General features: G+C 43.6%; 1 protein-coding gene across 7 annotated transcripts in view; it reads right to left on the bottom strand.

Annotated features, from left to right (window-relative positions):
- The window catches only part of GRID2 (glutamate ionotropic receptor delta type subunit 2), an 802,847-nt gene that overhangs the window by 118,305 nt on the left and 660,141 nt on the right, over nucleotides 1–24,401 (bottom strand). For all 7 annotated transcript variants that reach the window (XR_014538421.1, XR_014538422.1, XR_014538423.1 and 4 more), the window contains exons 12-13: nucleotides 22,550–22,688; nucleotides 12,707–12,902 (exon numbers count right to left, since the gene is read on the bottom strand). Coding sequence is in view for 4 of the 7 variants with exons in the window: in XM_083571111.1 (XP_083427237.1) it covers nucleotides 12,707–12,902; nucleotides 22,550–22,688 (335 nt within the window). In the remaining 3 variants the exon portion in view is untranslated. The remainder of the gene's footprint in view (nucleotides 1–12,706; nucleotides 12,903–22,549; nucleotides 22,689–24,401) is intronic.

A 24,401-nucleotide genomic window follows, 5' to 3' on the forward strand; every position in this document is an offset into this window, starting at 1 on the left:
CCGCATTTGCCGCCTCTGGTCCTGAGGTTCCCCTCACTTGTCCTGGAAACTCAGATATCAGATGTTACCAAGAATAATTTACATTACGTTAGTCTAACCTGCAGATTGTGGTTGCCATAATCATGACACCATACCCACCGAGACTGACACTGGGGGACCCCCCACATACACATCATCTCAGGATCCTTCACAGTTATCTCCACACCTCAAACGCAGAGTTGACAATGGATCCTGAACCCTTTTGGCAGCCTGAGGCCTCCCTTCAATCAGCGCTGCTGTGGAACTGGATACCAGCAATGGCACCTTCTCCAAAGGAGATCAGAGCCCTCTAAAGCCCCACAAGTAAGTGAGGCGGCAGGAGCCCAGTTACTGTTGCATATACATAAGGAAAGCTCTTAGCTCACATCCTGCTTATACAGCCAGTGCTCCCGCTCACACAGGTCTTCTGGCCTAGAACCTGCCCTGTTGCCTGTATCTTAACAGAATCCTTCCCAGTCCCCCTGGTGCAATGAGGTACTGTGGAGGGGGCTTTCCCCACACAAGCAACACATAGCTTCCCACTAGCAATCTGGCTTCTGGCCTCATATAAGTATGAGAGACTGTGTGTATATGAGAAAACTGTGGTGCTGTGCATTATTTTTATTCATGTGTACAACATACTTACAGATACAACTGCAAAGACATTCCATCTTACGGACACGGTCGTGAACAGCCCAGGCCCACTAATTTATGTCCAGGCCAAAGCCCCTTGGTAGCAGTACAGAGGCTTGTATTATACAGAGGCTTATCTGTTGCTTGTATTATGGATGCATTGTATTTTGTAGTCTTCTTGATATATTGCCAGTTATTTATGTGCCACTCCATGCTATACTCCATAGAATACACACAGTATGTTTGCTTTGATTAAAAAGCATTCCTGGGGGGATAGGGAGGAACTTACATACACCAATCAACCATCCCGTAGTAGGAAAGTGGAAGCTGAAGAAGCAATAAACTATTCCCTCCCACCAAGGCTTTGGCATCAAGCTGAGAAAGGCCTGATGTTAATCTCGACCTCCTTCTTCTGCAGGCTGTGAAGGAAATAAAGTGTGATTGCAGCCCAGATAAGATACTCTCAGACACACTTTTTCAGACATTCCCCCCACTATATATCAACTATTAGAAGGAAATTGATTTATAAAGCCACCACGTTTTTGAAGTAGAAAGCCATGCCATCTATTGCAATTTCTTTAGTAAGAGTATTAAATATGTTGGGACCACATTCCACAGGATGGTTTAGGAGCCCGCTTTCCCTCCCCATCATCAGCTATGCACATGCTGATAACTGCAGACTGGCCTTTACTTACAACAGGGGTCCAATAGTTTACTCCTACTTAGTAATCTGCCCCACCTTCTCTTCTGTTGAGTCATGGTTTGCAAGTTACTCCAAGCTTTAAAAGGCTGGTTAAACAGAGGGAAGACCTCTATTGATCTCTAGGAGTGTGTGTGTGTATGGATCATGGTCCAAATAAATTTAATACAACTGTTTAATAAACAAGGTCAAGTGACAACATACCAGAATCCTTGCATTTAGACCTGCTGTTTCTCAAAGGCTTATGGTTCCACTGTCCCTTCAATGTGCCTTCAAATTTTTCATCAACTTAAAATGAATGGCAACAGGCCTGCCTCTAATAGCAGTCACAAGGACATCCTGTCCAACACTGTTACTCAGTGTCCTCCCGTACATACATAGCCAAAATGAAAACTGGAGTGAACATTGGCATTACTCATCAGCCTTAAAAGAAGTACCACTTCTTCCAGGTCAAAGGCCTGGAAACGATGCCTTATGAGGAACGGCTAAGGGAGCTGGGCATGTTTAGCCTGGAGAAGAGGAGGTTAAGGGGTGATATGATAGCCATGTTCAAATATATAAAAGGATGTCACATAGAGGAGGGAGAAAGGTTGTTTTCTGCTGCTCCAGAGAAGCGGACACGGAGCAATGGATCCAAACTACAAGAAAGAAGATTCCACCTAAACATTAGGAAGAACTTCCTGACAGTAAGAGCTGTTTGACAGAGGAATTTGCTGCCAAGGAGTGTGGTGGAGTCTCCTTCTTTGGAGGTCTTTAAGCAGAGGCTTGACAACCATATGTCAGGAGTGCTCTGATGGTGTTTCCTGCTTGGCAGGGGGTTGGACTTGATGGCCCTTGTGGTCTCTTCCAACTCTATGATTCTATGATTCTACTTTTAACAATGGAACTCTGGGCCAGGGAGCTAAATGTGCAGGAAAGAAACGTCACATATAATCAGAAGGAAGTAACACCTCACTAGGGTTGCCAAACCTGACTATCTCTCCAGGTTGCTGTCTTTACCTTTTCCCTCCAGGTCACTTCCCAGTCTGGAGGGAAGTAAACTCTAGTTTTGTCTTCTAGCTAAAACTGTAGAAGCTGGAGGAGAAGCCCCACCCACTTACACAAAGCACAAAGCACTAGCACAAAGCCCCATCTCCTAGGAGTTCTTAATGGGCCATCACATTCCTTTTATAAAAAAAAATGGCTCATCTCCCAGGCAGTTTCCTGAATACAGGAAGGAGTCTGACATACTGTTTAACTCCCCAAACCTCAATTAAATTCTAACAGCTACTGGACCCAGGAATTTAGGGGGACCTGGCAGCCACAAACTCATAATATAACCAACTAGTATAGAACTTCTGGTTGAATTAGGAAGACAGTATGACTATCTGAGCAATTGCAAAAGCATCCTCTAACTTAAGAACAGAAGAGGGGCCTGCTGGATTAGGCCAATGACCCAGGCAGTCCAACAGCCTGTTCTCACAATGGCTGACCAGATGCCTGTGGGAAGTCTACAAGCTGGACAGGAGGGCAACAGCACTCTCCCTTCCCGTAATTTACAGCAACTGGTATCAGAGGCATGTAACTTCTGTTCTCCAGTTCAGCAGTTATCATGATACCCAGTCACAAAAAGCATATTTCCGTTCCTTAGCTACACTCTTATAATGTAAGCGCAATATGATGACACTTCTGTGTGGTGGGGTGGTGGGGCTTAGCATTTAGCAGCAGATTTATGGCAGAAATGGACCACAGTAGCTTTCACAGTTCTTCACTAGTAACTCAGCATTAAATTTCATTACTGCTGTGGTTCAGCAGTGGTTCTAAAGAGCATCTCAGCGAAACCTGCTTTCAAGGGATAGCTCAAGTGGTCATGGAAATAAAATGGCTTCTATCATCCCCGGCAGAAATTTCTGTTAGGACATGTTTATCAATGGCAGAATTCTCGATTTAAATGGCCCACATTGCGGCATGAAATTATTACTTCATGCAGTGAATTGGAATGAAGAAGGCTATGTGAAGAAGCAGCACCATGCTTCTCAATAGGAAGGTTGCAACACTATAAGCACACACTTGAGGAAGTCCCATTGAATTCATTGGAATTCTTGCCCCTCTGTCCTCACAATGGTCAAACATATGCTCATGGGACACCCACAAGCAGAGCTTGAGCACAACACTCTCCACTCTTGCGCTTCATAGACATAATGTCTCCCACAGTGGGGGGTAGAGATAGCTATTGTGACTAATAGCAATTGATAGCCTTATCCTCCATAAGGACTGGTTCTTCCACAAGCCAATGTGAGCTCTTTGGCTCAGGTGGCAGATTGGCAAGAATGACAGGTGATGTTCTTCTACCTGCATGCTGCCATCATGTGGCCAGCTACAGGGCTGCCTGCAAGTTCATGGACCAGTCCATCCCTTGCAGCTGCTGTTGGCCTGCCCACCCTAAGAGAGAAAAAACCAGGTGTGGGACCTAGGCATACCTGCCAGTGGCTGCTGCCGGGGAGCACTGCTGCTGCTTTGTCACTGTGGCAAAGTTTAACAAAACTGTCCAAAGTTGAACAAAAGTGTTTTGTTATTGCTGCTGCTGTGATGATGCTTAGCCTGAAGAGAAGACTGAGAAGTGATATGATAGCTCTCTTCAAATATCTGAAAGGCTGTCACATGGAAGATGGAGCAAGCTTGCTTTCTCCCACTCCTTTCAAAGTACAAGGAAAGGAGATTCCGACTAAACATCAGGAAGAATTTTCTGACAGTAAGAATTGTTCAACTCTATTAATTCCTTGATTCAATGATGTTGACGATTTTGCAGTTGCAGAGGGAGGGTTTTGTTATGTTTTCTGCCTCCAGGTAGCCCAGAGAGATTTGCATATGGTTCCAAAGAGCTCTTCTACCCATGCAGCTCATAAGGTTAGATTTACTGTAGTTACCTACAGCTGCAGAACTGCAGCTTGTATTGTCAAGTCCCTTAACTCTGTGCTGGATCATGTTGCCCTTGCATAGCTCTTGACAAACCTTGGCAAGCACTAAACGCGCTGCTAAATGCAGTCGCCTTTGTTTTTCTCTGTACTGTTAATAGTAGACACAGGAGTCCTTGATTTTCTTAAGGAACATGGTGCACATGGAAGGGGTGGTGGTGGAGATTAACTCTTTCCTCCCCTGCCATTGCCTCTGTGAATTCCCCTCTTGGAACAGTGATTAGGCCCATAAGCAAAACTTCCACTGGCACAAATGTGGGCTTTCTTGGCCCCCACCATGTCCAGGATTAATAGTAGCTGTGGCAGGGTGAGAATTTCATCCAGAGGAAATGGTCAACTGCCCTTCTGCATACACTACGGGATGAAGAAAACTGTGCTCCCATGTGTCCTATTAACAGTAACCCCAAACCCACAACAAACTTGCATCCTCAGGTAATGCTTGTTTCATCATGTCAAGTTTGGCCTTTACTTGTTAGCCTTTTAGTACTGGGATTTGGTGTGGTGTGTGTTGTATTTTTTTTTTTTAAAAAAAAAGTCAGAAAATCTCTGCAATCCATTGGGGTATTCTGGAAATGTGCATACAGTATCGCTTACATTTTTAAAAAGCCGTTCCTGAATTTCTAAAGCAAAATCATAACCTTTCTAAAGCTGGCACCATTCCTGGAATGTATGCTGTTATTGCCACTCACCCAACAAGCTCTTACTGAAATATGCTTCTTTTCTCATCAAGGTCATCCTAGCGGGAATGTCAGCGGCGCCCCTGACATCATCGCATAAAACTGCACCGTCATTAAATGGCTGCACGCGGCAGTAGCCTTGGGAGTGCTCTTCTCCCCTCCCATCTCTCTTGCCATTTGGCAGCATCTCAAATTCAAGGGGTGGAAGTGGTATTTTTAAAACTGGCCCACCTTTAGATAGCACATGCCCTAATTTTGCTTGTGACACCAATATAGATCCCTTTCATTTCTCCCTATATTTAAGTGTGTCTTTTTCCTCTGGGTGAATGCGAATACAGTAGTTTTGTTTTCTGTTCCTAGGGATATTTTCATCACTCTGATAACTCTTTGCACCGCAGGGCTATTTTCCAACATACAAATAACAAAGGCGTTCACTGTTCATAAAACACTTCGAAACTATCTCTTGTGACAACAGACCTCACTCATTAGAAGTGGAAAAACCCATTTTCTGCAATCACTTTTGAACATCATAATAAAATGGTGCTTTCACCTATTGTTTTAGCATAATGTGGTGCTCTTCCGATACAGCCACCACATAGTAAAATTTCAAGTTATCACATTCACATCCATAATTGCTATTAACATTCATTTACTAGGATGGAAGTGATGAGAGGAGAAAAAATGGCTCAACACTTCATGATCGAATTCTGAAAGATGCCAAACACTTGAATATGGATGTCTAGAGGAGAGTCAAAACAATAAGCCACATTTCATGTTTGTTGAAAAACACCATTCTCATAGCATGCACTGATGCTGAACAGATGTCACAAGTATATTCTTATGCGCCACCCCAAACTCCAAGTGGGGATAAATTCCAGGGGTGCCTGTGCCTACACAGAGCTCAGTTTCCTTGGAAAGGAGGTCAGGGAAGTCTGTGGTGCTTTAGAATATATGGTTTTATTTACACTTATATACAACCTAAGCAAAGGATGGAAGGGATAACAGCATTACCCCACCCCACCCCCAAGTATCGCTCCTCCATTAGTCACAGGGATCCAGCACACAACAAGACATGTTTCTGTCTCTAGCTTCCAGCTTTCTCAAACAAGAAAAAGCTATTGTTCTCCTGAGTACCATCCAGGTGAGGGGGTTGGGGGAAAGGCTCACCCATTTGTTTCTATGGGAAAGAGCACCTTCTTTTCATATGCTAAATTGTGGTACTTAACTAGCCAGCCCAAGCCATTCCCTTGTTTGGCAGGCTACCTCTTCTACATCCTACCTTTGCAGATACAGGATCACAAGTTTTAGGAAAGGGCCCAGGGTTTCACTGAGGCTGACCCCCTAAACTCACACCAATAGTTACATCTAAAATGCTGTTTTTATCTGCACCATTCCTGTTCTTTAGGTCTTCACAGTCCTTGACCTCTTTGGCTCTCAGTGCCATTTAATCTCTTTGATTTTGGTGACTCTGCGGGATTTACGAAGACAGCACTCCAAAGCTGTGATGAGCAAACTACATGGGCCTCTACAGTCAACAAGGTGAAAAGGCAGTGGGGGCAGAAGAGGCCGAAGACGGTAAAAGCAAGGAAGAAAAATGAAAAACATTCTGAGGAGCTGAAGCAGCAACCAAAGGGGAATGAAACAGTGGTCAGTAACCTCCTGTCTGTCCAGATCCATCCATCCATTCATCCTTCCCTTTCTCTTCTGACATTCAAAATGAGCTCCTGGAGTGGGGTTGTGTGTACAAACCTTGCCCTCAAACACCCCATCTCCACAGGACATCTTTGTGAGGGATGCTCTGAAGGGAGCTTCTAAGTGCTTTTGGACTAATTCAGCTTGAAGACTCTGTGCAATCAGGATCCTGATTACAGGCAGAGTCTTCAAAGTACATCCATCCAAACATACTTAGAAACTCACTTCAGACCTTCCCACTTAAAAGGTGGGTGGGGGGAATTTGGGTGGTGCATGCAGGATGCACACACCTGCTTCCCTTGTTGCTTGAATGTCTGAATAGAGCATCTCTCCATCCTTTAAATGTCACTCAGGGTGACTCACATTAGTTTGAAGTGGGCTAAAGACTGTAGTTTAGTACAGCATTTGTTTTGCATGCAAAAAGTCCCGGGTTCAGTCACCAGCATAGTCAAGTTAGGCTGAGAGAGAATCCTGCTTGAAACCTTGGAGAGCCACTGCCAGCCAGTCTAGACAATACAGTGGTACCTCGGGTTAAGAACTTAAGAGGAAGAAGAGGAGTTTGGATTTGATATCCCACTTTATCACTACCCAAAGGAGTCTCAAAGCAGCTAACATTCTCCTTTCCCTTCCTCCCCCACAACAAACACTCTGCGAGGTGAGTGGGGCTGAGAGACTTCAAAGACTAGCCCAAGGTCACCCAGAAGCTGCATGTGGAGGAGTGGAGATGCGAACCTGGTTCACCAGATTACGAGTCTATTGCTCTTAACCACTACGCCACACTGGCTCTTAACTTCATTCATTCTGGAGGTCCGTTCTTAACATGAAACTGTTCTTAACCCGAGGTACCACTTTAGCTAATGGGACCTCCCGCTGCCGCCATGCCGCCAGCGCACGATTTCTGTTCTCATCCTGAAGCAAAGTTTTTAACCTGAGGTACTATAGGTACTATTTCTGGGTTAGCAGAGTCTGTAACCTGAAGCGTCTGTAACCTGAAGCGTCTGTAACCCGAGGTACCACTGTACTAAGTTACATGGAACAATGATTTGATATGTATGGCAGCTTTCTATGTTGCAAATGGTTTACAAGGCATGATACAAAAGGGGAAAGGGGCAGGAAGAGAAGAGAAGAGGGAAATAAACAATATTTTTAATAGCATCTGGCTGCTGAAGGAAGCTTCGCCTAGCTCTCTCACTGCTCCTTTTGATGCAGCCAGGCAGATATGCAAAATATAAAAAAAAAGATATCTGCAAACTTATTTAACTTTTACAATTTAGTTAGAATTTCATTTGAAGGAGCAATATACATATTTTGCAAATGATAAAATATGGAGAGAAATAAGACAGCATTGCCGGTTGGGTTGAAAATTACTAGAGACCAACAAGATTATGTAGAGGATTTGAAAGTATTTTCTTCCAAAAGAATACTCTAGATGTAAAAAAATAAAATAAACAGTGAGGATTATAACTCCCCACCACCACCACCACATACACAAGCTGGCTATTCTTCTAGCTGGTTGATAACAAACCGAACACTATTTGCAACAAGGCTTTTAGGCATCAGCTTTTCCAAGACACCCCCTGATGTGTTGACAGGTTGTAAGATACTAAATGTGACTACTGGGAAAGCTGACAGGGGATTAGGCATCGTCCCTGCCATTGCTATCAAGCTTTCATGGGTGAGTCAGGCTCAGGTATTATTCTGAAAGCAGGTTAACTATCTGCTACAAAGCAGCTGAAGAAAATCCACCCACAGTCATTCAACCCAGAGTTGTTCAACGGTCCTTGCTCCTTAAAATCCCAGACTGGACAGGAGTAGATAATTTGCAAATGGGTCACAACCCAAGTCTTTTCACAGTGTGTTTATCAAAGCTCTTTTGCTGTCTAACAATAGAAATGGCCTTTAAAAAATATGTTTCTTTGTAATACATACAAGCTTGCAAATATACTGTTGTGAGTTGGGGGTTTTGTGTGGTTAGGCTGCATGCCCGAGTCCCTTCTAATTCCTGGATCTGACAAGGATTCAATTGCTGGAATAGCCAGGGCCAGCTTCTTGGTGAGGTAATGGCCTGAGTATGGGTAACAAACGAATTGGCTCCACGCCAGAGGGGGGTCTTGTCATCTGCACAGCCCAGGACCTCCATACACACTGCCCAGACTTGCACTCCGGAGAGGTCACTTTGGTGCTCCTAACATAGCAAAAACAACATGGGAAGCTGCAGTTACGAGTTACCGGTGTCTGCAGCCATAGCAGATGCTGTCATTCTTCAGTGGTTTGAATTCACCCCTGGAGGAGCACTCCATTGTCTCTTAAGACAGACAGATGCCAACAAGTACAATCCAACTTCTTGGTGATGATTTTGTTTAACACTGCAAACCTGATGTTGTGGATTACAACTTCCATCAGCCCCAACAAGTTTGGTCACGAGTCAGGGATAATGGGAGTTGTAGTGTAAAACATATGGCGGGCACCAGGTTGGGGAAGGCTGCCCCCAATGTCTTTGGCCTTTTGAGAGTCAATATGTTCTCATATGTATAGTTAAGTTTTTGTTACAATTTCCATCACACCATTCCATTGTTACATTAGCATTGGAAAAACAACAAAAAAACAAAACAGAGATCCATCAAATTAAGCTCTACGGGAGACAATTTTGTGACACCTTAGCAGAGCAGCTGTATTAGAGCAGCACTGGTGGTATTATTTAACTGATGCCCTCTCCTGTCAATGCAAGCAGGTTAACTAACAGAGCCAAAGTATAATCCGACAGCAAATAAATAAAATAAAAATAAAAATAAGAAAAAGCAGAGAAAGAAAAGCCCAGGGCTAAACAATTCTGCTGTAGTTTGTTGTATCTGCATAGAAGTCTGAATATTAATGTCGTGGGTTTGAGAGACAAAGACAAGCTTCTTTTATTGCAGAATCCAAGAGCTTTATTTCACTTGACAGTAATTCACAGTTTTCCTACTGGCTAAATATTTTGTATACTGAGTTAAATGCACTGCAGTATTATTCAAGCACATAATGATTCCTCTTCCCCTTCTTCAGTTGGGAAAAGGATTTTTTAACAGCAGAATGACTGAGGTAAAAATCCAAAATCTGTAAACTGGGCCACTGTACATCTGTACCCTATATAGAGGCATGTAATGGGGTCAAGGGCATTTGGAACAGATGGATGTCAAAAGGCACAGCAAAGAATGATAATAACAACAACAGAGGGGTAGATCCAGGCTAAGTTATTCAGAATTAGGTTTCATTGAAATCAGCGTGAAAGGTTAATTGTGATTAACTTAAGTCTTGTTGATTTCAATTAACTAATTTAAGGCACAATCCCACGATCCCATGAAGGGTGTCTCAGGGGCTGTTATGATGCAGCAGACTCCCCCCTCCACTTGTTCTGACAGCTATGTTTAGAGTAGCCAGCTGTGCGCCAACAAAAAAGAGGACAGAAAGAGCACACAGATTTGCATGAAATTTGCATGGTCTACTTTAGATGCATACATGCAAATTTTAAAATGTTAGCATACTTTAGATAGAAATGCATGGCATCTCACCCCAGACAGATGGGTGGGGTATAAGTAATGCATTGTTGTTGTTGTTGTTGTTGTTAGACTGTGGCCATGATCTGTTGACGGGCTACTTCAAAGCTCTCCTGCTCCCACTTCTAATGATTCTTTGTCTTTAACCAGAGCTGAACTGGAAAGCCCTTCAGAGAATGGAGTGCTTCAAATACATGGCTTTCCTCTGACAAACAAGGGAATGTCCTCTGTAATGCAGGACATATGGCTACCCTAGTTATGCTTAGTCTTGGCTCTCTGATGTTGCCACTTGTTAATCTTAGAAAGCATAGCCAAACAAAATGAATCAACTTAGGTAAAGATACCCAAATGCCATGTCTTCAGGAAACCATATAAGAGTAATTTAGAATAACTTAGAATTACAGGCGTCCCCCCACATATTACGTTCTGGGACCCTGTGTGCATAAGCGAAATTCGGGTAAGAGGGGAGTATCTTCTAAAAAACCTCTCAATGCCCATTTTTTCCACTATTCCAGCTCTCTCTCCTGCTCTCTCCCCAATCCAGACTAAAATATCTGGATTTGTAGCTCTGGGGCTGGCTGGAAGCTGGCAGATGCATGAGAAAGTGGCTGTGGCACTTGCGCTACCCTGTGGGTCAGCTGTTAGCCGGGAAGGCTGAGCAGCCTGAGCAAAGCCTCACTGTGCCTAAGGATTCTTTGAGGCTTCCTCACTGATGGCACTGCAGGGATGTCTTCTTTGGACTGCACGGAGGGCCTCTTTGAGAGCCACAAGGACTTGCCAGCTCTTCCCTGCCTTTTCTGGGTATGAATTAAATATTTGTTTATTTCCCGGTACCACACACATATATGGTCACATGCAACATGATCACACGTAACTGGGGAGGGATGCCTGTACCTGCTACCATGGTACACTGGTTCTTTGTCTTAGCTAAAGGATAATAGTCAGTGCATATCCTTGCTTGATGTTCAATGGCTGCTATTTCTTTTCAGAAACCCATTTATTTATTTATCACATTTATAGCTCACCTTTCCTCAAGGTTCTCCCTTCTCCATTTTATTCTCACAACAACCCTATGAGGCAGGTAACATCGAGAGACAGTGACTTCCTGAAGGGTACCCGTGAGCTTCATGGCTGAGTGCAGGGTCAAACTCTGGTCTCCCAGGTCATAATCTAACCATTCCATTGCACTGGATCCCCAGAAGGGGGGAAAAAATCAACCATGTTCTCCCCCATTCCATCAGGAATATTACAAGAAGACCTGCAAACTGACACAGAAACGTCTCTACCAAACACTACTTTTCCCCTGGTCAGTTACACTCTGTCTTTTTCTTTCCCATCCTTTACAAATGTTGACATCAAACGTATTCCATGACATGTCTTGCTAGTGTGTTTTGGTACTCTTCTCACTTTCCTCTGTTTTATGGTTGAGTCTCTGGTGGACCTTGGCTGATGGGGCTATATTAATAACGAACAGGGCTGTGACTCCTTTAAAGATACTAGAAAGTCCTCCTCTGCCTCTTGCTGTTCTTTTGTTATCAAGAGATCCATGGAAGGCTAGGGCTTCAGAGCAGCCTCTCTTTTCCTTCTCCCCTGTTTCCAGCTTCTCCTTTCTGAACTTCTATCAAATGTCGTAACATCAAGAATGAATAAAATATTCTAGGACATGAATTTCAATATGGAAAGAAGTCAATAGCATGGGGGGGGGGAATCTGTGGGTTTTGACAGAACTGCAGAAACCTATAACCAGATTAGAGAACAGGATGGGTTTTGAACTGAAATAGACAAATACTCATATTTTAGCTATAAGACATAATCCAGAGTATTATATAAAGTATTATAAATCAAGCATCCAACAGCCATATTGTAATCTTGTTCTTCTCAGTCCTATCAAATTCAATGGAACTTACTCTCAGGGAAATGGAGTCACCATTGCAACCTGAATTATGAGGGTTTTTAGCATGACTTAAGGATGACTGACTTTTGCTAGGTTGTACCCAAAGGCCTTGGTCCAGAAGCTCTGGAGCAGAGCCAGATATTTTGATATTCTCCATCTGACTTGTTCCCTTCCAGGTTACAAAGCACATCACCCAGCTGCAATACTACAACATTGTTCTTCCTACTGAGTAAGAAGAATCTGCTTCTCTGAGCAAAAACCACTGGTTCTTATCCTATGGTGAATGACCTTTTTCTTCTTTATTTGTGGAGCAAAACAGATAAGTAAATATATGCACACCAAAAAGGGGAAGTGTTTTACCCTTTGAGAGAAGAATGAGGTTTTTAAACTTTCCATTTGAAAAATAATAATGAAGGAAATGAAGCGCTCGATTTCCTTTGTTAGGTAGGAACAGACTATATGAACTGCCTGCCAGAATTGGTACACGATCATTGTTTTTTATGTTCCCATTCTACAGACAGCAGAAGCTAAACACCCTTTGCAAAAGTATCAAGCAGGAAGAGAGTTTCCATTTGTCAAGGAAAAAGGCCGGCCGCTGCCCTTACCTTTTGAATGCCTGCTTGGGATTCCTGCACGTTATTCTCTGACCCGTTACTTCGGTTAATCATCTGCCACAATTTCGAATACATGTTGTTCTTCTCAAACGGATTCATCCCTTTCACCCGAACGTGCTCATAGACCGCGGAGTCCAGGACGGTGCCATAAGGAATATCAGTCTGCCTGGAGAGATCCTGGAGAGACCTTAAGTGTTGGTAAAGATAAGAAACACAAGAGACATGACTCCACATTTTCATGCTACAGGCAAGCAAAGGGCAACATGTATGATGAGACAGCTGTCAAGTCATTTTTATTTTATTCTTAAAAGTCAAAGCAAGGCTAAGAGAATTACCTTTATAGTTTAAACCACAAGGGAAGCTATAGAGGGGAAAGGAGAGGGAAGGAAAGATAATGGATTTTTAAAACAAGAAAGACCTGCACAAACCAGAGCAGTGTTAGCAAGCTTTATTTTAAAGGTCAAAACAAGGAGAGGAGGAAGCAGTTTTTTTATGGCGTAATTTATTTCATTTATATCCCACTACTGGGATTCATAGATTCCCCAAGGTGGTTCACAAGCATGGGGGCGGGGGACAGGGATTGTTTTTGTTTTATTATGTACTTTTGTGCTCTCATTCGTATCTTTATGTTGTGGACTGCCCTGTGATCTTCGGATGAAAGGCGGTATACAAATTTAATAACTAATAATAACAAGAATGATTAAACAACAATAAATGGTTTAAAACAGGAGTGGGGAACCTTTTTCAGACTGAGGGCCACACAGTGGCAGAGCTTCATGCTCCGGCCCCGGGGGGGGGGGCAGAGAGCAAGTGGGGGCGGGGCTGGCGTGCGTCCCAGGGGCATGGCACCCCACTGGGATGGTGCTGCCAGGGGCTGTGCGCTCCCCCCGCACTCCTCTTCTTCCACCAGTGTGGAGGAAGTTTTCCTTTTGGGAAAACTTCCAAGGGCCACATGTCATAGGTAGGTGGAACCAGAGACAAAAGTGGGTGGAGCAACACATTTAAATTTCAGTATTGCGCAATAGGCTACTTTCGACTCTATCCTCCATTCAGGGAAGCAAGAGGTATGACCAGAATTCAAAGACACATTCCAGCCAGGCAGAAACATTCCAAGTAGGACATAAAGCCAATAGGTGTGTGTGGCTGGGGAGAGCTAAAAGTTCCCGATTAAGTTCTTTTAAAACTTAACAATCATAAAAATTTGTGTGTGTGTGTGTGTGTAAAATATCAAAGCACAGAACCAGAGCTAAGACAAATTATTTATTTCTTATGTTTTGCAGCTTTTACCAAATTGTGCTTAAGGTAGCTACAGCAACAGAATGCAAAGTAAAATATGAAATAGCAATAAAAAAATAACAACAATAATTTTCTCATTTTTTTGAACCATACTTTCCAAACTGGCGGCAAGACTTTTCTTCTCAGGCATGGATAAACATCTCTGCCAAAACAGTCACCATCACAGACCAAGTACATGCTTTAGGACTTTACTGCATAGTAAAATCCTAAAACATAAAAGTAGCACCCTGGGCACCCGTCGAAGATCTTAGGAAACTAAACTATTGTTAGAATTTTTTCGAAGTATTGTGATTACACTGTATTCTGAGATTTCAATATTCCCATGGTTCTGGCTGGTTGCAGGAGTGCATGAAAGATCGGTGCACACCCATAGCAAGTAGGAAGCTGCCTTACACTGAGTTAGGCCATTGATCCATCTAGTTCAGTATTGTCTGCACTGACTGGCAGCAGCTTTCCAGAGTCCTGCCTGGAAACACCAGGGATGGATCTGGGGACCTTCTACATGCAAAGCATGTACTCTGCCACTGAGTGATCACCCTGCCCACATTATATGCATGCCATTGCCCTACCCACAATCACCTCTATTCATGGTAGGGATGGTTTGGCTCTAAGCTGAAGTTTACCTGACTCATTGCTTGATAGTACGAATGTGCATCTGTTTCAGGATGAAACAAAGGGTTTCCTTGTTACTGAGGGCTGACCACGGTTCTCAAGTATGCAAGGGAGCCTTCATGCATACAAAAGTCATCCTTATCCCGTGATGGGCTGGGAAAAGTCATGGAAGCTGAGGGGCTAAAAACTCAATGCACAGCCCCAAAGCCCTGCTTGTACAGTGGTACCTCGGGATGCGAACCGGATCCGTTCCGGAGCCCCGTTCGCATCCCGAATGGAACGCAAGACGCGACGGCGCGTCTGTGCGTGCGTGGGTCGCGTTTCGTCACTACCGCACATGCGCGTGATGTCATTTTGAGCGTCTGCACATTCGCGAGTGGCGAAACCCGGAAGTAACACGCTCCGTTACTTCTGGGTTGCCGTGGAGCATAACTCAAACACGCTCAACCTGAAGCGCATTCAACTCGAGGTATGACTGTACTAGGGTTGCCACTTCACTCTGGAAACACTTGAAGAAGACTATTGTAAATAGAGGTAAATGACAATGTTATATCTCGTGAAAAGATTGCCTTCCTTGCCAGGAATTGCATTTTTATAGGCAGAATGGTCTGTATGAGAACACATTTTACACAACCTAGCTGTTATGTATTATCTGTAATGGTGGAAAAGAATGGTTTTGCAACTCAGTAAGTATGGAGGAGAAAGACATTTACTGAATGCTGCTGTTTGTGAAGCTGGGTGCTACATCAAGAACTGTGTATATTAAAAATGACAAAGAAATGAGACTTCTGCAATATGATATTTGGATATTAGTTTGATGGGAAAGTACTGCACCAGGAAAGCATAAGCTAGAATTCATGTGACAGAGACCCAAGACCTTTTGAGGAAACATCCAGAATTCAGCAGAAGAGTGGAGATAGCATCTATTGCCCCTGCTCCCAGACTTCCAGGCATCCAACAGAAAGTAGGAACAGAACCACTTCATGTACCCATAGGGTCAGGGCCCGTCCAAGATATTTTGGCACCTGAGGTGAACCACAAAATGGTGTGCCCTCTCCCCAACAGGGAAGAAGTGGGAAGTGAAGATCGACATCGGGAAAAGGCAAGGTAACAAATATCTATATTGGGCTCTGCTGCCTCTGTGGATCCTGTTGCCCAAGGCTGTTGTCTCACCTTGCCTCATGGTGGGCAGGCCCTGTAGCTTTCTATGCAGTCAGTTCACTATTGGTAACCAGTCCTCCTGTGTTCACCTACCCATTGATGCAAGGATCTCTGTTATCCCTTCCATCTTCTCCTCCTTTCTTGACTTTGAGGAAGGGTCAAGCAGGTCGTTCCTCAAAGTGAGTCATTTTGGGCACAGTGTCTACCCACAGTGGAGAAAGGCTGTTACTACAACCAAAATTTCTCACTCCTTTGCAAGGCATGCATTTGCCTAATCCAGGGCTAAACTTTCTTCAGAAATGCAGGAGAAAAAACCCCATTGCCTATGTTTTGATGAATTCTTTATGATTTAGACCCCCATATTCAACAAAATGGGGTTCTGACTTGCATTGTATTTTTCATAGAAAGATTTGATTTTAATGAACTGGGGCTTTCTCAACTTTTTGTTGTTTTGGCAGTCCTCTAACTTCTTCATCTTGCTCTCAGTGTGTTTCCTACCCAGCCCCCTTGGTTTGTTTTTTATATGGACATATGCAAATTAGAATCCTTAAGTATACGGCTCTGAAATACCACCGGTTTCAAATCAGTTTCCTGATGGTCCCTGAAAGTCTGCAGACCTGACATATTTCCCTCTATTTACCCATCCTTGTGGACCACTTAACCATGCCTTTATTTTTTTAATGACATTCATTAGACTTCTGAAGGTCTACTGCAATCTAACACCTAGGAGCCATTAAGGCTTTGCTGGCACAAATTAGCTTCATGCAAGTGCACAAATCTAAGTGATGACACTTAAGGACAGATAAAGGGGCTAGATGTGTGCAGTCTTTTGAAAAGCTAACAGCAAATTACTAATGCCCATGTAGCATGTTGGAAAATGCTAACACAAACTTATAGAATGCCATTAGTTTCAAAGGACATAAGGTCTTCGGGTACAATCTGCTGGTCTGATAAGTATACAATGGAACAGAGGAATGGTGGGAGGCCTCAGCTGGGGAACCCCCAAGGGATGAAGGCCCAGGGATTGGTGGTGAGACAACGATGAGTGATCAGAGAGAGAAGAGGGAGCCTGGGAGAAGGAGGTGTTGGAAACTGAAGAGGTAACGGGGTTTAGTGAGCAGGGGGAGCAGAGAGCAGAGGTGGAAGCAGGAGAGGAGGGAGGCCAAGAGGCAGAGATGAGTCAGGCTAGTGAAGTCAAGGTATCTCCCCCTCCTGCTGCGACAAGCTCCCCTCACTCCATGTTTCCCAGGACCAGAAGAGGTATGAAGAGGGAGAAGCAGAGACAGGCACGTCGGTGTAGTTTCAGACTGCTTGAGAATGACCAGGGGGAGGAGGAGATTTAGGCAGCTGTGGGAAGATGTCTCCACAGCTGCCACATAGGAGCATGACCTACTGAGAAGAGCTGCTGTGCTCATAAGGCCTGGCATCCTTGAGCAGGCCTTGTTTCTAATAAAGAATTAACTTTATTAATTGCGATTTATTGCTGGCTGGCTCCCTGGCAATGGTTGAGTAATATAATATGACCGTTTCCCACTGATATACACATGCCTGATCTGTGTGCAGAAGGGGATGCACCCTCCCCCCATTCCACAGCCCATCTGCTTTTTAAAAAGAACATAAGACTAAAAGAGCTGGCAGGATGCAGTGGATAGACAAGGGTTTCATTTCCCTGCTCAGCCACAAAACCCACAGAGTAACCTTTGACCAAGCACTCCTCTCACATAAATGTTTGTCAAAGTGTTGTTGCATATATAAAACTGAACATTTTCATGTACGTTAGCTTAAGTGCTGGATGCAAACATAACATAAACATTGTATTCTAGGGCAGATTCTTCTGTGAGGAAATGTTAGAACATTTGGGGCTTTTTAGTTTATAAAAAAATGGTAAGGGGGATGGACATGATAAGAGATGCATAAGATTATGCATAAAGATTGGCAGATTCACGACAGATAAAATAAAGTACTTCTCCACACATAACATAGTACAACTATGGACAAGACATATCCACAAGACATAGTATTGGATACCATCTTGGGTGTCTTTAAAAGAGCATTAGACAAATGCATGAAAGATAAGTCTATCAATGACTACTAGTCACAATTGCCATGGATTATAGTATGCCTCTGAATACTGCTTGCTGAGGAACATGATTGGGGAAGGTGCTGTGGTGCTCATGTTCTGCTTGACAACAGCTTGGCCACTTTGTGAACACCATGCGAACAAACCAGAATACTAGATTGGGTGGGCCTTTGACTCTTCTTATGTTGCTGAAGGAAAAATGGTCAGCTGAATTCTGATGTAGGCATTTAATAATGCTATGCTGGATCAGGGCATTCCAACAGACAGGGTCATTATGTACATGTGCATGCTGGACATTGTGATGGTGTTTCTGATTGACTAGTATCACTAGAAACTAGATTTGTTAGCTCTCCCTCTTCAGGGCAGGCCCTATCCTTTGACAGAGTGAGGCAGCTGCCTCAAGTGGCAGCTACTGAGGGTCAGGGAGCATTGCCAATATGTTAAGAGCTGTGTGCACCACAGCTGCCAAATCTAGCCTGCTGGTGTCAGTTGTGCTGAAGTATACCTTCCCATTCCCACTAGCTGGCTTCTGTATGTGGAATGTGAGTAGGTACCATCTTGTTCTTTGCTTTTGGCAGCAAAATGTCTTGAGCTGTCCCTGCCCCCCTCCCTGGATGCTGTCAGTGTTCCAGACAGCACTGTGCACATTTGTGTTCCTATAAATGAGGTTTAATGTATCAGTTTGTCAAAGCTTTCAAACAATGTGATGAAGGTTGCTGTAAAAATGTAAGACACCGCCATTTCTAATTTCAAGTCACCACCACTTCTCTTAATAACCTTCTGCATCTCCTGACAACACGCTCCGCAACATCACATCGTATATTGTAATATCCTGCAATTGTAAGGGTACTTGCTGTGCGCATTATGGGAATGGGGTAGGAGGAAGCAGTTCCTAAGTCCCCGGTTTCTAATGAGAACACCTTGCAAATTTTAATCAGGACTCAGTGTGGCTATATAATTCCCCAACATAACAGCCAGCGCAGCAATTTCCCCTACATGTATTGCTGTTAGTATAAATGATAGGTGCAACAGATGCTGTAGAACAGTCTGTTGGGAAACAGCAGTGGGGAAAAATATTTTCCCTGCACATCTTAAAACTCTAGGAGTTATTCTTTCGTCTCTCAAAAGGCAGACCAACGCAGTGCCATAAATGAGTTTCCTTTCCCAACAGCTTGATAGAGAGACAATAAGAGAATGAGTTAAAGGAAGTATGATTATAAAGAGAAAGGTTACGATACAGAGGAGAAAACCCTCCAAAAACTCCATTTAGAGGGAAGACAATAGCTCAATGGGAGAACACATCCTTTACCTGCAGAATGTCCCATGTTCAACCCCAGACTCTCCAGTTAAAGGGATCATGGAACAGGTGATGGGACAGGTGTCTGCCTGATATAAGGCATAGTCAACGTGATGCTCTCCAGATGACTACAACTCCCATCATACCTGACCCAAAGCTATGCTAGTTTGGGCTGATGGAAGTTATAGTCCTACAACATCTGGAGGGCACTATGTTGACTATGGTTGCTCTACAGAGCTGTTGATGGTCAGAGTAGAAATACTAGGATATGGACAAATAGCAGGACCACAGCACCTGTACTTGCATCCCTATCCCCAGCTTTCATTGTGAGCCTTACTGACTATGCTATTTTGTCAACACAAATTCAGAATTTCCAATAGGTCAGCACAAGCAGAAGGCAAAGCTTGTGTTGGGACTGGGAACACTGAAAAGAGCACACCTAGTCCCAGCAGTAAAAGGTACTTATATTATTATTGCACACTACTTAGCAACTATGCTATTAAGCAGTATATAAACTGTTAAGCAGACAGGAAAAACCCCTCTTCACTTCCCCAAAATTACAGTTCCAAGGACAGTCTGACTGATTACTAAGTCAGTTTATGTCTGTGGCATTGCAGTGTGTTGGCTTGGTGAGACACATGAAATTCTAATGCAAACAGGTCAAATATAATGATTCAAATTAATTTGCCTCTGTCTCAGTTGTCATGTTCAGGATGTTGCTTTAGCTTAAATGGTGTCAACCACAGTTTTGTGTTGCAGTAGCCAGGATCAGAACACTGGGTTTTTATCAACTCCCCATATTTAGTTTGGTTAAAAAAAAAAAAAAAACCACACAAAACCACAACAATGAAAAACAACTAATTTCGGCCCTGACATTTTGTAATTCCTCAGCAACACTCTTTTCAGAATTGGAAGGTATTGATTACACAGGAGTTGCAAACTAGAAAACAGATTTTTATGATTCCACACGGCAAACAGCAACATGTCTGCTGAGCATGAGGCTGCTATTAGAACTGTCTTGTAAGCTGTCTGTGCAGGAGCAATTAGTCACTAAATAATGAGGCCAAACATCTTATTGCTTATTCTGAAGCACACACTTATTTATTACTCTAATTCAGATAAAGCTTTGCCCATGGAGCTCTCTCTCTCTCTCTCTCTCTCTCTCTCTCTCTCTCTCTCTCTCTCGTTATAAGGAATAAAGGAGACAAGGCAGAGGAAAGCAAATGATCTGGTGCTCTGCAAAGGCAGGCATATTGGAAAGTACCACTGGTGTTATCGCAGTTGTTTATAGGTAGGTCTGGATGGATCAGGTTAATCCCACCCCAAAACAACACCAACACTACATAACCTGGCAAACTGGAGAAAACACAGCATTCTCCCTTTCTTTGAAAAGAAACATTTATTGGATTTAAGCATCAATGGCCCTCTCCAACAGCAACACTGTAGATTGCTTTCCTCAGCCTTCCTTACGAGGGATTCTCAGTTTGATCTCAATTATGGCATGAGAAAATGAAATGGAAAAGGAACTCCAGTATCATTCTTCACACATGTGTACCACAGCACGTTTTTATACTATAGGTTATTCTGTCATTATCATTATGATTATTATCATTATTTTATAGGGAATGCAAGTATTATACTATCTTTTTTTACCTCTCAGGGAGCTCAGTTGACACGCCCCTGTGTCAGAAGAATGCATGAGGGCAGATTGTAGTTCCCAATTCCACCACTCAGCAGTGGCATCCACTTGCTGACTGCATCCTTGGAACGAATCAGAATGGGCTCTAGGTGTGTACCAATATAGACACATAGAGCTCCTCCATTTGAGGGTATGGGAACATTTCTACTCTTCCCTTTCGTCTCTACTAATTGCTCTTCCTGAGGCTTCACTTGCAGCAGAAAGAGGTGCAAAAGAGATGGTAATGATAATAAATATCCACAACTGAAAATAATGAATAGTTGGAATTTGAAGGTGACCAATAACCACTATTGGAAAGTGACTGATGGAAACCAACCAATAAGTACAGTTGAAATTCATCGATAGCCACCATGTTGTATTTAATATGGGGGGAGGGGAAAAAACTAAACTGAAAGTTTTTTTTAAAAAAAACACATTTCTGTTGTTTTCTATTAACCTAATAAATGCCAAGACCCTAACAGAAGAAAAACTTTGAGACTCCAGGATAATATCAAATAGTTAGGCTGGGCCAACTCCTTAAGAATAAGCAGGTAATCCAAGCTTGCATCCCTACACATAAATTCTGCACTGTGGGTAACACTCAACTTTTGAGTGATTGTGCTGAAATGGAAAAAGAACAAGGTATTTAAAAAAGTAAAAACACCCAAGCCTTAAGACCATCACTGGAGTTCTTGTGCTCTAGCCTGTTTTAGCAGAAACTGAATTTGTGGGTAAAAGGCAGGGCCAACCCACCCATGGGGCCAGGTGAGGCAACCACCTCAGATGGCAAAGTCCACTGGAGCAGCAGATCCCAATGTCAATCTTTATTCCCCACCTGTTCATGACATAGAGCTTCACTCATCCCTTCGTCCCTGGCAGGGAGGGGCATTTTTTGGTTGACCTCAGGCGCCAAAATGTCTTGAGCCAGCCCTGGTAAAAAGTGCCACACTTTTTCAGTGGTGGCACATAAGCTGTGGAATTCATTGCCTAGGATGATGTGATGTGTCAGCCTCCCAATTTTTAGACAGGCATTGAAGGTCTCTCCCCTCCCCCCACCCAAGGCATTTCTTAACGGATTGTGCAGTTTTTATAGGCCACCTGTTTTTAATCGGTTGCACGGCTGCTATCTTTTATTTGCTTTAGTGCATTTTTATTGTCCTATTTGTATGTAATCTGCTTTAGGAGCTAGTGTTAAAAGCAGGATATAAATAACTGGGGGGGATAGTTTTACTAGGGCGCAATGACTGGTACACAGGGAAGAACATGAAAATGAAATGGTAGCCTTGATTGGGTGGGGAAGTAAAAAACATGAACATTGTTAGGAAAAGTACTGGAGGAGATGTACACAGTGGGTGGGTTGTGTCCATAGCGACTGGTAGGGTGGTATGTAGGGAGACCAACAGTAGGTGGAGCCAGAGCAAATGACAGATGCAGCCACAGCCAACGATAGGCTAGTTTTGCCCCCATCCTCCTCCCTGCTGAATTCTACAGGGGGAAACTGGGACCAAGGAGGAACCTGAAAGTAGTGACACCTGCTGGACTCATCGTCAGTAGGAATGCAGACAGGTGAGGGATGGCTGAGGCCAGGATGAGGCTGGTGGGGCATTGCTGCATTTGCCCAAAAATATGCCTTGCTGTATTATGGATAATTGTGATACTGGGGGACATATAAGCCCTTCCCTCTCCCTTTTGGAACTTGCAGTAACTTACTGGATGGAGTTCTCAATACGAGTGATGGTAAGAAAGGCCGCTAGGTTTGCTGTGTAGGAGGAGATGACAATCAAGGCAAAGAGCCACCAGGCACCCATCATCATCCGAGTTGCCAGTGTTGTATAGGGAACCTCTCCTCCTGTGGAGTAGGAAATAGAGAGCAAGAAGACTTAATTGCAGCTTCCTTGTCATTTTATTTATTTAGCAAGTTTTATATACCTTTTAGTTAAAAAAACACACCTTATAAGTGGTTAACATTAACATAGAACAAAATATTTATTAACGATCTGAAATTAACAGACAGCAACTGACAGCAATTAGCAGAAACAAAAATTATCAAAATATAGATATGCATAATAAAATTATGTATCTCTGCAGGCTTGCCTAAACAATCTTTTTTATTATATTTTAGCAGATGTCACAAACAGTACGTTGAAGGCACCAGCCTCATATTAAGTGACAGGGAGTTCCAAAGAATAGGGGCTTCCACAGTAAAATATAGATTCCTCACAAGTGTGGAACAAGCATTATGTGGCACTTGTAAAATGCTGGTTCTGCAGATCAAAGCAGTGGAGAGGGCACATATGGGGCAAGGTGATCCTTCAAGTAAACTGGTCCCAAACTTCCTTATTCTAAGATCACAGCTCCACTGGTACCAATAGGATTATTCACTAGAGTAAAATGCACTAGGGGCGCGGGTGGCGCTGTGGGTTAAAGCCTCAGCGCCTAGGACTTGCCGATCGAAACGTCGGCGGTTCGAATCCCCGCGGCGGGGTGCGCTCCCGTCGCTCGGTCCCAGTGCCTGCCAACCTAGCAGTTCAAAAGCACCCTCGGGTGCAAGTAGATAAATAGGGACCGCTTACTAGCGGGAAGGTAAACGGCGTTCCGTGTGCTGCGCTGGCTCGCCAGATGCAGCTTGTCACGCTGGCCACGTGACCCGGAAGTGTCTGCGGACAGCGCTGGCTCCCGGCCTCTAGAGTGAGATGAGCGCACAACCCTAGAGTCTGTCAAGACTGGCCCGTACGGGCAGGGGTACCTTTACCTTTACCTTTAAAATGCACTAGGTTGGAGACTGTAATTGAGGCCTGCAAAGTGAAGACCATTAAAAGCATAAAGGGAGAGGGTTTGTCCGCACAACTGAGTTCTACAATGAGTTCATTCAGCAGTATATATATGTATGAAATATAGATATATATTAGATAGATAGCTATAGATGAGAAATGGAGATTTTGTGAACTCTGAACAAAAGCAGTCTATTTAAACACTTGAAACATTTCTACCTCATATAGATGGTCTTAATCAATGACCTTAATTAAACTCTTACAGTGCTTGGGAACATTATTGGTATGCATTGGATCAATGGCAGGTTGTCAGTGGACTAGGGCAGGCATGTCCAACTTCCAAGACACTGCGATCTACTCCCAGTGTAAAAAAATTGGCAGTGATCAACCCATTGGATTGACCAAAGTTGTTGAGCTCTTTTTTGGAGGGATCAGCAGAAGTTTTTTGAGGTTATCAGGGTCCTGCGATTGAACAGGGGCACTCCGCGATCGACCAGTGAGTCGCGATCAACCTGTTGGACATCCCTGGACTTGGGGGACTAGGCTAGTCTCCTAAATGTTCCCTGTAAATTAGAGTATTAAAGCCTGGAGCCTCCTTCCCAAAGTCCAGGAAACTTCTGCTCAGCTTAGGGAGGGAGGCATGATGCTTTGACAGGGTCCAAGATCCCTTATGTCACCTTCCCAAAGCCTGCCTGGCTTCCTGTCAGAGGCCTGGTACCTCCTTTCCAAAGCTTGGGAAGCTTATGCCCAGCTTGGGGAGGGAGGCATGATGCTCCCTCCTGTGACATCAG

Source organism: Podarcis filfolensis, assembly GCF_964270895.1.
Source record: "Podarcis filfolensis genome assembly, chromosome: 9".
Taxonomy (NCBI): domain Eukaryota; kingdom Metazoa; phylum Chordata; class Lepidosauria; order Squamata; family Lacertidae; genus Podarcis; species Podarcis filfolensis.